This window comes from Euphorbia lathyris, chromosome 8, assembly GCF_963576675.1.
Source record: "Euphorbia lathyris chromosome 8, ddEupLath1.1, whole genome shotgun sequence".
Classification (NCBI taxonomy): Eukaryota; Viridiplantae; Streptophyta; class Magnoliopsida; order Malpighiales; family Euphorbiaceae; genus Euphorbia; species Euphorbia lathyris.
Window position 1 is genome coordinate 13007152 of NC_088917.1, and position 13136 is coordinate 13020287.

The following is a 13136-nucleotide window of genomic DNA, read 5'->3' on the forward strand; positions in this document are numbered from 1 at the left end:
TTTGAATCTGATGCTAAACTAGTGGTTGATGCTATTCATTCTGAAAAACAGGATATCTCTGAATTCGGAATGATACTAGAAGACTGTCGAGTAGTTCTAAGATCCAATTCAGCTTTTAAATTAGTTTTTATTCCTCGTTTAGCGAACAGTGCAGCTCATTTGGTAGCTAGGCTTGCCTGTTCCAATGCTAGCGATTTCGTTTCAACTGTGGTGCCGGAATGGCTTGTGAACACTATTGTTATGGATGCAAATCCATCATTTATTTGATCTTTCTCTTTCTGGTTCAAAAAAAAAAAAATTATGTCTAAAATATATTACTAATAAAATTACAAAAATTCTGTTAAACGCTAAAGTTAAATATTCTATATATAAATTAATTACAATTTTTTTTTGTTAAATTGTTTAAAATATTTACTATGTTATTAATATAGTTATAAAAAAATGTATGAAATTGCTTCAATTTATTGACAAACTTGTTTGGAATGTCCGATGTGACAGTTAAATAACAGTCAAAACTATTTTTTTTCCAAATTTTCGATAGCATATGGCTCAAATTGATCTTTCTTAGAAACATTAAAGTTAAATTTACATCATTTTATACGTTAGAGCTAAATCTACACTTTACTTGAAATGTTCGGATCAAATTTGGCTCTTACCCCTAAATTTTCTTGATATAACTTCATGGGTTTCATACACAATTAGTATTCTAACCTCAAAAATTTTGGTAGTAAAAAATAAGACCTCTATTATTACCGGTATAAGAATAACGATTTTATTATTAACGTTAACTAGGGATTGCTTTAGGGAGAACCGGTCTAGGCGTTCATGTAGAATATCTCATTTAGGGAACCTTCGACTGAATATTTTTTTATAAAATTCAAAATTTATTTTAGCTACAATATAATAATTATTAAAATCTAATTATTATCTTGTATTTAAATTTAATAGTAATCACATATAAAATAACAAAAAAAGCAGTCTACTAAAATGGATTTGAAAGTCGACAATAACACAACGTGAGACCTCCAAAATCTATTTCATAACTTCTCTCTTAACAATAACGTGAGGCCTCCAAAATCTATTAATGAGGTTTGAAATTGCGTCATCTAGTAAATATTAAGTTTAAAATTGCATTGTTTTGTACGTGAGAGCTAAATTTGTTTTCCATAATAACCATAGAATTAAATTTGTACATTATCCCATAATAATATAGTTGTTAACTGTCGCACTCTCTCCAAATTACCAAAAAAAAATTAAACTTTATTTAGTTCTACTTGATCGAATCAATAATTAACTAAATTTTATATTTATATTAAATTTATATTTGTAAAAGAAATGGATATGAGAACTGCCTAAAACCTCTGAAATACCGGAGCCGCCTATGAATAAAACAATTTAAGATTTGTTTTGAGAGAAACAATTGAAGATTTAACGTTAGCAAGCTGAATTAATTCTAAATATTATTAACAAACCTCACCACACCATTCCTTCTTTCATGGCTTATTCTGAAGCTGACTGGTTCTCTAATGGAGTCAATGGGAAGTTATTGGCCAACATGGAGCACGGTGACATTCTCTTCGCTATTATCTGTCACCAAATTTGGAAATGGAGGAATGAAGAGTTATTTGCTGAGAAGACTATCCTTATTCCTGACTTACTTGACTTCTTCTCGAAAAAGCTCTCTGTTATTTTAAAGAGCTTTGAAGGGGAGCTCCTTGCGAGATCTTCCCCTGATAAGGTGGTCCATTTAGTTGGTTGGAGGAAGCCTAGAGAAGGGGTTGTGAAGCTGAATACGGATGGCTCCTGCCTTAGCAATGGCAGAATTGCTGCCGGAGGTGTTCTTAGGGATGCTGGTGGCGCTTGGCTGGCTGGGTTTACCCATAACTTGGGGATGGGCTCGTCCTTTTCTGCAGAGCTCTGGGGTATTCTTTCAGGTATTAAACTTGCCATTTGCATGGGTGTTAAGAGGCTTTCGGTGGAGTCTGACAATTTGGAGGCAATCAACAGGATTTCTGACAGCCAGGCCTTTTGTCTTAATAGCCAGAATCTGATCAAGGCTATTTTGAGGCTTCGTCCTGCCTTTGAGGCTCTTAGTTTCTCCCATATTTATAGGGAGCAAAACCGAGTGGCGGATCGCTTGGCAGCTGCTGGGCATGGGGGGATGCTAGGTGTTACTACCCTTTCTATTCCTCCCTCTTCTCTTTTGTCTACTCTTCTTGAGGACAGGGTTGGGGTCAGCCTTCCTAGACTGATCCCGGATTAGGCCTTTTGTTCGTTTGTTTTCCTTTCCTTTTCCTACCAAAAAAAAAACAAAGTTTTTTTGTGCGTTACTTTATCATTAATTAGTATCATATTAAAATTATACATACACCGTGAAATCCTAAAAAAATATAAAACTTTTTTTTTTTTGAGAAAAAAGTTTTTTTTTATAATTAATTAATATGTTTTGGTAAACTACGTGCATAAAATATTCGAGACTTTTCTAATTATGTTTAGAAATTGATAGTTGAATTTGCTTACCAACGTTGTTAGATTCTCATCGTTTGATTCTTATTAGTTGACTAACATTAAAAGTAAAATTCTTCTTTCTTAATAAAAGTTATATCAGCTAAAAAAATATATCAGAACAAAGAATTTCCACATATATAAGGAATATCTTGTTTATTAATTAAGTAATGTGAAATATTTAACACTGTTAATTAATAACAATGAGGTTTTTTTTATTATGATTAGTTCATCGACGTATCTAAAATGTTGTTTTTTTGTGACATTATTTGATAATATTTTTCATTTTTTTTATAAAATGTTGGTAATATTTTTAATGTACTAGCTTACCAACGTTGTTAGATTCTGAACAATAGATTCTTAATTGAACTAACATTAAAAGTAAATTTTTTTTTTTTGTTAATTAAAGTTACCTCACCTCAAAAAATATCCAAAAATATCTAAGAAAGGATATGTAAGGAATATAATGTTCCCTAATTAAGTAACGTGAAATATTTAACAGTATTAACTGACAACAATGAGAACTTTTATTATTATTAGTTCATTGACGCATTTAAAATGTTTTTTTGATACATTATTTAATAATATTTTTCGTTTTTTCTATAAAAAATGTTAGTAATATTTTTCATGTATTAGCTTACTAGTGTTGTTTCAACATTAAATTCTTAGTTTAACTGACATTAAAAGTAAAATTATTTTTCGTTACCCCAAAAAGTATCTCAAAAAAGAGAATTTCCATATATATATAAAATGATACATTGTTTTTTTTTTTAATGAAGTAACATGAAATATTTGATAATAATGAGGTTTTTTAAATTATTATCAGTTTATTGATTTATTTAAAATGTTGTTTTTTTTAAAATGTTGTTTTTTTTACATTATTTGATAACATTTTCCGGTTTTTCTGTAAAAAAATGTTAATAATATTTTTCATGTAACTTATTATTTTGTAACATTTACAACATATCTACTAAAATTGGTGAAGTACCAATTAATATAAATAGTAAATTAAACGTTACCGTAATATAACTAACAGAAATTCCATTCACAATAATTTAACAAAATTATTAATAGAACTCTTTAAAAATTTAAAGAAGCTATAAACTTATATCCACATCATTGAACCAATTTATATAACCAGGACCAACATTTTGAATATACAAGGAGTCGTATGGTTACTTTTTTTTTACTTTATATTTACTTTTTTATTTTACAGGATAGAGTTTTAAGTGTTTGGTTAGATATTTCCAGTATTTACATTTTTATTTTAAAAGATAGAGCTTCAAGTGTTTGAGTAGACACTTTCTGTTTACATTTTATAATTGAAAAGTAGTTTTAAAAAAAAATATCTGCTTTTTGGAACAACAGACTTTTTCAACAGTAAGCTGTAAAGACAAACAGCAAATATGAATTAACCAAAGGGTATTGCTATTCACCGCATCCAAATTCCGGTTCACCGTTCATTTTTGACATATTTGCCCTTCTCATTTTATTTCATCCAAAACCTTAAAAGCTCTCTCTCCCGAGCACAAATCCCGGAATTTATAAAAATGGACCCAAGTATTCCCGAAGATAATGATTTCGAACACGAGATAATATTACGATTCTTAAATACGTGTCTAATTAATTTTTTAATTTTTTTTTCGGTTTTTGCCTGAACGGGTAGAGCGTACTCTCGCTCCGTAGGCCGAACGGATGAACTACCCGTTCGGCCTAGGGAACGGGCAGTATGCGCCACCCGTTCCACCGATGGAACTGGTGGTACGTGCCACCCGTTCCACCTACGGGACGGGTGGTACGCGCCACCCGTTCCACCAACGGAACGGACAGTACGCGCTGCCCTTTTCCACCCATGGTGAAACGGGCAGGCTGCCCGTTCAGGCAAAAAATGTGGAGAAATTTGAGAAACCTAAGAAGTTAGAGAGGATTTGAGAGAATTTTAATTTTTTTTGTTAGAAAAAGTGAGGAGGGCAAATATGTTAAAAATGGACGGTGGATCGGAATTTGAGTGCGGTATATAGCAGCCCACCTAACAAAACGTATCCTAATGTTTTAAGGTTTTATTTTTAAAATCCAAAATGAATACAAATTATTTATTTATTTGAAAACCACAGTCGCTCTCACAGCAGCCAGTTTCACATTCACCGCCCACCAACTGTCTCTCTCAACATATACCTTTTGCCACCATTCAAGCATTAAAAAAGCGCGTACACTTCACTCCACCTTTTCAAGCGCGTCACCGCACACTAAAACCGTCAGTGTTCCCTTTTAACAAAGCGAAGACACCTGTCTTTAGTCTTTGCCATGCGGGACCCATGCGGACTCTTTTATTGACAATGACTCGACCTATCATCAATATCCGTGTACTTATCTGATAAGCACACCTACTTATACCTCGAAAATGCCGCCTCCACTATATAAATTATTTTCGATTTTCCTCCAAACCCGAGCAGAAGCATCTTCTGAGAAAGAGCAGAGAGTTTTTTTACAGAGTAGAGAGAAAATAGCTCTGTTTTTTCGTACGGTCTGTTTCGAGGTGAGCTATGTTTCTTCTCTTTTTGCTTTTACCTATGGAGTCACGGCGAATGGTTGCTTTTGCTTTTGTTTCTTCTTCTTTTCGGAAAATCTCGCTAGACTCTACTTTTGTGCATTTTCAATTTCAATCGGTTAAAGCTACTTTACTGTTTCTAATCTCTGATAAACCCTAATTTTTTTTAATTTCCTCGTCAATCTGCTTTGGAAATTGAAAATTCTCTGTTGTTGAAAATTCTCTGTTGGTTCCTCGTCGCTCGAATCGATTTTGCTGCGGCGGAGGATCTTGTTACGGTAGTTAATTATCTTAATACTGTAAATAGTACCGAAATGGAAACTAATGAATAATGAAGAACTCCATTTCCGTTTTTTTCTTTTTTTTTTTGCTTTCCTTTCTCGTTCGCTTTTCTCTCAACTGTGTTTATTACAGATCGTATTACTTGTTGTTTTTGCCTGCTATCTTGATTTTACTCGGACGAAGATTTCTATGAGGCATTTCTTCTATCTAAAATTGAAGTGAGGGGATCTTTGCTGGTTTGTGTTTTTTTGTCTCTTTGTGATTCATTTTTGTCCGATTTCATGTGTATGACGAAATGCATATGGAATGTGTTGTTGTTAATGTTGATTTTAGTGAGTGCTGTTTTGAAGGGCGGCGTTAGATAAGGACTAGCAGCTGTGATGACGTCTGCTCTCAGTAGAGACCTCATATTCCTAATTTTTCAGTTCCTTGATGAAGAAAAGTACAGAGGGACTTTTCATAGGTATATAAAACTTGAAAAAAAAGGCTTGTAGAGTTTTTAACCTTTTTTGAAAAAATAAAATTGGTGACATGACATTTTGTTTTGGCTTTTAATTATTTGGATAGGCTTGAGCAAGAATCGGGATTCTACTTTAATGTGAATTACTTTGAAGAGATTATTATGAATGGTGATTGGGATGAGGTTGAGAAGTATCTTTCAGGGTTCACTAAATTGGATGATAACAAATATTCCATGAAAATGTTTTTTGAAATTCGAAAGCAAAAGTACCTTGAGGCGTTGGACAAGTAAGTTGCTGAATCTCTGGTATCCTTTTAGGTTCATATAGCACACATTTTCACAATCTGCCTTGCTCAGTTTTCCCTTGTTTTGTTGTGCCTACCTTGTGATCTTGTATTTGGCTAGGAATGATCGGGCCAAGGCTGTTGATATCCTCATAAAGGATTTGAAGGTGTTTTCTACTTTCAATGTAGATTTGTTCAAAGAAATCACTCAGCTCATCACATTAGAAAATTTCAGGTTTGCTTGTTTGTTACTCAGGTACAAAGTTTTTCTTTTTCACTCTTATGTTGGTGACTATTTTATGCTTCGGGAATACTGCAGGGAAACTGAGCCACTCAAAGGATATAGAGATGCAAAAACAGCAAGAGCAGCTATGTTTACTGAGCTGAAGCCTCTTATTGAGGGTAATCCCCTATTACGTGACAAGTTGCGGTTTCCTGTCATAAAAGGCGCCAGGTTACGGATGCTTATCAATCAAAGGTAAAACGAAGGTTATCACAAGACCAACAGATAAATTTACTTTTTTGGTCCTCAAATAGCTGTTGCATTGCTATGCTTTTGTACAATTGAAAATGGGAATGTTTATTTAAATAATTTGAGAGTTTTTGAGTAATATTGTTTTGAAAAGTTTGGTTTCTTTACACGATTTTGTTTTGAACTCTATGCAAATTCTGATTGTCTACGATTACAATTACTATGTAATTTGACAGCTTGAACTGGCAGCATTCTCTTTGTGGAAATCCAAGGCAAAATCCTGATATAAAAACTCTCTTTGTGGATCATAATTGTAGAAATGCCAATGATGCATATGCCCACCTCGCAGCAAACAATCAGCTCATAGGTTCTGCTCCGAAAACAGAAGGTTTTCTTCTACCAATGGCTCCAAATGCAGTAAGTGATTGAGTTCACTTTCTTTTCATCACATTTTCATCTGTCAGTTGGACATGTTGGGATTTTCAGATAGAAGTAAATAAAATAAATAGCGGAAATAATAAAATTAGAGAATCTACATCTCCACTTGCTTTCTATTTTTATTATTGATATTGGTGGTTGTTTGCTCTCTTTTTAAAAAAAAAAAAGAAAAGACTATGCATTAAATAGAATCAGAATACAATGCTTGAACAATGAAATCTGGAAGACTAGTATGTCACTCCATTAGTCCTGACATAGAATAGGATGCCTTGATGGGCAACACTATTCACAGAACGACTAGCAAAAATGATACTAACATCATTAAACGAATGAATCAACCTATTATAATCATCAAGAACAAGGTCGTAATAAGGCCTGAAGGTAGATTGATTAAGATCTAAAACTACCACCTCTACATCGGTTTCAACAAGACAGTCGTCCATACCCTTTCTGTTGAGCCAACTTAGAGCTTCCCGAATGCCCATAGCTTCCCCTACACGAGGCCAGTAATCACCCCGCACAAGTTTGGAAAAAGCTCCAGAAAACTTGCCATTGCAGTCCCGTAGCATGGCCTCTAAACCCAGCAGGCCTGACCCGGCGATAATAGAGGCATAAGTGAGCTGGAGGAGGCCGTAACCAGCGAATCGCACCCCAAGCAGACCCTGCCTCACCTGGAACAACCTGGGCACCAACATTCATCCCCTTTGATTGAGTATCCTGCCACTCCTTCAATGTATTAACACTTAACTTATTTATTACATATAACTCTACTAATTAAAATATATTAAATATTTTTTCATAACTAATTATTAAACTTTGAATCAAACATAACAGGACGCATCATTATTTATTTACTCATTTTTTGTTGAGCCATTGATTTCTTTTTCTTCTCAATTTTGCAGCATCAGCTCTTCCAACCTTCACCGACAGCACTACCACCAGTTCAACCTCCACTGACCACATGGATGTCTAATCCTGCTACCATAAATCATCCAAGTCTTCATGGAGGTGGATTAAGTTTTGGCAGCCTTAATCCAGGTGTTCCTTTTCTCAATACATGTATATGATTAGTTCTTTTCCCCCTATGTTTATTAACATAATCATTCACTTAAATATCAGGAATGGTTGCAATTCCAAAGGGTCCGGGGGACTCTGATGCTTCCAGACCAAGGATATCTGGGTTTTCAGACAGAGTAAGCACTTGTAACTACCTACAAATAACATGGTTTCATTATCTGGTATCTTAATGATATTTTATTTACCTGCTATTTTCCTTGCAGATGATATTACCTGGAAGTAATTCTGGTCAAAATCATAATGGCGGGGCTTTTAGTACAGTTGATGAATTGCCCAAGACTGTGGCGCGTACCTTAAATCAGGGTTCTGTTCCCACAAGCATGGACTTTCATCCTATTCAACAAACTTTACTTCTAGGTTAGTTCTTGTGGGTATTCTTGGTGCTGTCAATCTGTGGAGTATGTTGATCTCGTTTGCAAATTTTCAGTTGGAACTTTAATTGGGGACGTTAGCTTGTGGGAAGTTAGTTCTAGGGAGAAGTTGCTCTCTAAAACTTTTCAGGTGTGGGATATCGGAGCAAGCTCAATGACACTGAAGGTATGATCCTTTGTGCACTCATAGTAAATTCTTTTAGCAAGATGAAGGTTTTTTTATCAGAAGAATCTGAAAGTTGACCTTGATCAAATTCAGGCTTCTATAGTCAAAGATCCATCTGTTTCTGTTAGACGCGTATTATGGAGTGCTGATGGTTCTTTATTTGGTAGGATTCTTAAAACAGGAATAATGAATGTTCGCATATGATTACTATTGCAGCAAATTTAATGAATACTTATGATTTTCCGAACAGGAGTTGCCCACTCTAAGCACGTGGTGCAGTTATATACCTATCATGGTGGGAAAGATATTAAGAATCATTTGGAGGTGATTTTGTAAAAATTGCATCCAAAATACATCTGCAGTTTTTGTTAACCAACTCCTCAAAAAGTTAATGTCTTGATTTGTAGATTGATGCTCATGTTGGAAGTGTAAATGATATAGCATTCTGCAACCCGCACAAGCAACTCTCTGTTATTACTTGCGGTGATGACAAGACTATCAAGGTAATAATTGTAAGACTAATGATGGTATTTTGGCCATAGAAAGTTAGTCCAATGAACTGTAATTATTTTTAAAATTTCAGGTGTGGGATGTGGCTACTGGTGCAAAACTCTTTACTTTAGAAGGTCATGATGCTCCTGTACATTCTATCTGCCCTTACTCGAGAGAAAATGTTCATGTAAGGACTCTGATTAATGAGCCTTTTTTTTCTCTGTTATATGATTATTCGCTTACCCAAATGTGGTGCTTCTATTCTCAGTTTATCTTTTCCACATCAGTGGATGGAAAAATAAAGGCTTGGTTATATGACTCAACGGGATCTAAGCTTGATTTTAATGCTCCTGGTTTAGCATGCACCACATTGGCCTACACTGCTGATGGAAAGAGGTTAATTAGCAGACTGAAGTATCATTTTACGGAAACCTTGTACATTTAAAAGTCAAGCTGAAAAATTGAATATTTTTACTGTATATATTTTAGATTATTTTCTTGTGGGACAAATCAAGGGGGAGCGTCACACATGGTGGAATGGAATGAAAAGGAAGGTACCATAAAGAGATCATACCATGGATTAAAACGTGCAAGGGGTGTTATTCAGTTTGATATTGGCAAGAACAAGTTCTTAGCAGCCGGTGACGACTACTCAATCAAATTTTGGGATATGAATAATCCTGATATCTTGACAATGACTGATGCTGAGGGAGGCATACCAGTAAGGGATTTGATTCTCATATTTGGTGTAATATGTATTATGCATTAGAAACAAAAATTTCTAATAGATTAATATGTGTAAAATTTTCTTCTTTTTCTGAAGGCAAATCCGAGAATTCGATTCAACAAAGAAGGAACGTTATTGGCAGTATCCGCGAATGATCATAAAATCAAGATCCTGGCAACTATTGATGGGCTGCGTTTGATGCGTGCAACTGAAGGCCAACCTCTCCCCGCCTCTAGGTTTGGAATTGCATCTGAGAATTTAACAATGGTTAGAATTTCTGTCCACTTCATTGTTTTCTTTTACTGCTATAAACATCTTAATTTGTTGTGGTGTTCTTATGTATGTCAACTGATACTATTTGTGATTTTCTAGAATGGTGATGTTAAGAAATTGGAAGAAATAAAACCAAGGTTACCTGAAGAAACCAAGGTATGGAAGTTTGTTGATATTAATGATCCATCTCGGCTTAGGTCACTAAAGCTCTCTGCTCATGTCAAAACAGATAAGGTATTCTGCTTGTTTGGCCATATATCTTAGCTTTGCTGATGCAAAATAGAAATAAATTTTCACCGGCTCTCCTAAACTTAACAAACGCAGATTCCAAGGTTAACCTACACAAATTCCGGCAATGGGATTATGGCACTAGCCTCAAATGGTATTCATCTCCTATGGAGGTGGCTACAAACAGACCCTCAACAAAGTGGGAAGGTACCAACGTCAAATTTTATGAAAAAAATAACCCCTTTAAATTTATGTCAACATGGTCTACCTGATGCTAAAGCTAAACGAAGTTCATTTTTTTGATTTTTTTTTAACTAAATGTTACATGTACTAGGTGACAACCAAGATTACCCCTCACTTGTTTCAACCACCTTCCGGCATATTAATGACCAATGATGTACCTGAAGCTAACAAAGAAGAGGTTCTGCCCTGCTTTGCCATGTCTAAGAATGATTCATATATCATGTCGGCTTCAGGGGGGAAAGTTTCCTTGTTCAACACCATGACATTTAAGGTAATCCTGAAATTTTATACTGGGGGTCTAAGAATACTGGTTCTGCTTAGACAAGAAAAGGCTGCCTCATTTTTCTGACCTATCCTTCAACTGCAGACAATGGCTACATTCATCCCTCCACCACCCGTTGCAACATATCTTGCTTTTCATCCTCAAGATAACAACATAGTTGCAATAGGCGTGGATGATGCCACAATACTAATATATAATGTTCGTGCTGATGAGGTACGATACTGTTTTGGTTGCTGATGATATGAAGATAAACAAAAGCGTCCAACGATTTGAGTGCTATCTTTCTCGATGCAGGCCAAGTGCAAGCTAAAGAGTCACTCTAAGAGAATCACTGGCCTTGCCTTCTCCACTGCGCTGAATGTGCTCGTATCATCCGGGGCAGATTCTCAGGTTCATATTTATCTTTTTCTGAAATATAAATTGTCCTGGTCCTGTGTGATTGTTAGCGAGAGTAGATTATCGGCGTTTCTTCATTTTCAGATCGTAGTATGGAGCTGTGATAAGTGGGAAAGACAAAAGAATACTTTTGTGCAACTTCCGGCTGGTAAAGTGGCTCCACCACTGTCAAACACCCAAGTTCAGTTTCACCAGAATCAGACCCACATACTCGTCGTGCATGAGATGCAGCTTGCCATATACGAAATGACAAAATTCGAATGCATAAAGCAGGTAATCTAATCTTAAACATGTATTTTGTTAAAGCACCAAATATGCATAAATATTTCACCTTGTCGTTTCGTTTGTTTATAATCCCAGTGGACAGTTGAAGATTTTTCGGCACCAATCTCCAGTGCAACATTCTCATGTGACAGCCAGCTAGTATACAGTAGCTTCATGGATGGAACTGTGCGCATATTTAGCTCGTTTAATCTCGAAGCTAGAATTCAAATAAGTCCTTCCGCTTATCTTCCATCAGATATCAGGTTCTTGTTCTGTTAACTAGATCTTCACTTACAGTTTTCACGCATTCATATCGAAAAATCTTTAACGCGGACAACCACATCAAATCTTTTCCTGATACATCCGATAGTTGAATGCTCATTACATTTGTTCATCTGCTGCAGTTCTACAGTATACCCACTTGCGATTGCTGCAAGCACTCGAGAACCGGAGCAGTTCACCATAGGGCTAACGGACGGAAGTGTTATCGTCTTGGAGCCTCTGGAATCGGTAGGGAGATGGAATCTGACTACACCTCATTCAGAGAATGGTTCAGCAAGTAATCATCCTCCTCCTGCCTCTACAATAATTTCCCTGGATCAAAACCACTGAAATGAAAAGCCTCCTTTTCATGTATATCGTTTTAAATAGAGTTTCTTTCTCTAGAATTTTCATATAAATAGTTATAAGCCATTGCCCTGGATTTACAAGCTTATAGGCTAGAAATAATAACATGAAATTTAGTTCAAGCACTAGTTATAAGCCTCGCCGTAGATTTCCAAGCTTACAACAGGGTGTCAATTCGGATTGTCAATCTGGATTGTCCTGTCATAATCGTATCATCTTTTCGTATATGATATAAATGCAGAAAAAAGAAGTATGAAATGTGTCATGTTAGATGGATTACCTTTATAAACTGTGTTATCGTGTTAGAAATTAACAACCCTTATAATAACATGAAATTCGGTTCAAGGAAAAACTTCAATAGTTATAAGCTGCTGCCATGGATTTCTAAGCTTGTAGGGTGTTAAATTCGGGTTATTTCATTGATTATATATGATTTAAATGTGCAATAATAATAATAATAATAACTAGTTTTTGGTTTTTGCGATGTACGGATTCATCTTGACATATAAATATTAAAAAAATTTATAATTTAATAATTAAAATTAATGATATTATCTAAATTAAATTTTATTATTTTATTTTTGTATTTACTTTAAATAATTTTTATAAAGATAAATATAATAATATAATTAAAATTAATTTATTATATATTACATTATATTTTTTATCACTAAAATGAGGAAGTGACATTCTAGCCTCATTGTTACTATTTTATATTATATAATTATATGAAATATATCGTATTAGACGGATTATCTCTACAAATTTTCTTTCGATACGTGCAATAACTCATTTGGAAGATTCATAAGTAAAATATACTCAAAGCTTAGTGTTTGGTTAGATAAATTTAGATTATAGAATAAGAATAGGAATGAATTATTCCCTTTGTTAATGTTTAGTTAAACAAATATAACTTGAGAATAGGAATCCATTCCCTTAATTATGACAATTATTGATTCCACCTTCTCTGCACATCAATCAAATTCCTATTCCTAAAAGA

At 34.6% G+C, this 13136-nt stretch overlaps 1 protein-coding gene across 1 annotated transcript; it reads left to right on the forward strand.

Moving 5' to 3' along the window:
• Window positions 1-4927: 4927 nt before the first annotated feature.
• On the forward strand, window positions 4928-12394 carry LOC136202484 (topless-related protein 1-like). The gene is made up of 25 exons (XM_065993138.1): window positions 4928-5041; window positions 5686-5798; window positions 5903-6082; window positions 6201-6314; window positions 6399-6557; window positions 6788-6968; window positions 7892-8027; window positions 8109-8182; window positions 8270-8423; window positions 8494-8603; window positions 8697-8766; window positions 8854-8927; window positions 9011-9106; window positions 9187-9282; window positions 9364-9491; window positions 9585-9816; window positions 9919-10089; window positions 10195-10329; window positions 10420-10530; window positions 10658-10837; window positions 10934-11062; window positions 11144-11239; window positions 11330-11518; window positions 11606-11772; window positions 11914-12394. Exons 2-25 carry the CDS (start codon window positions 5716-5718, stop codon window positions 12119-12121), a joined length of 3273 nt encoding a protein of 1090 aa, XP_065849210.1. The 5' UTR covers window positions 4928-5041; window positions 5686-5715; the 3' UTR covers window positions 12122-12394.
• The last annotated feature ends 742 nt before the right edge of the window (window positions 12395-13136 follow it).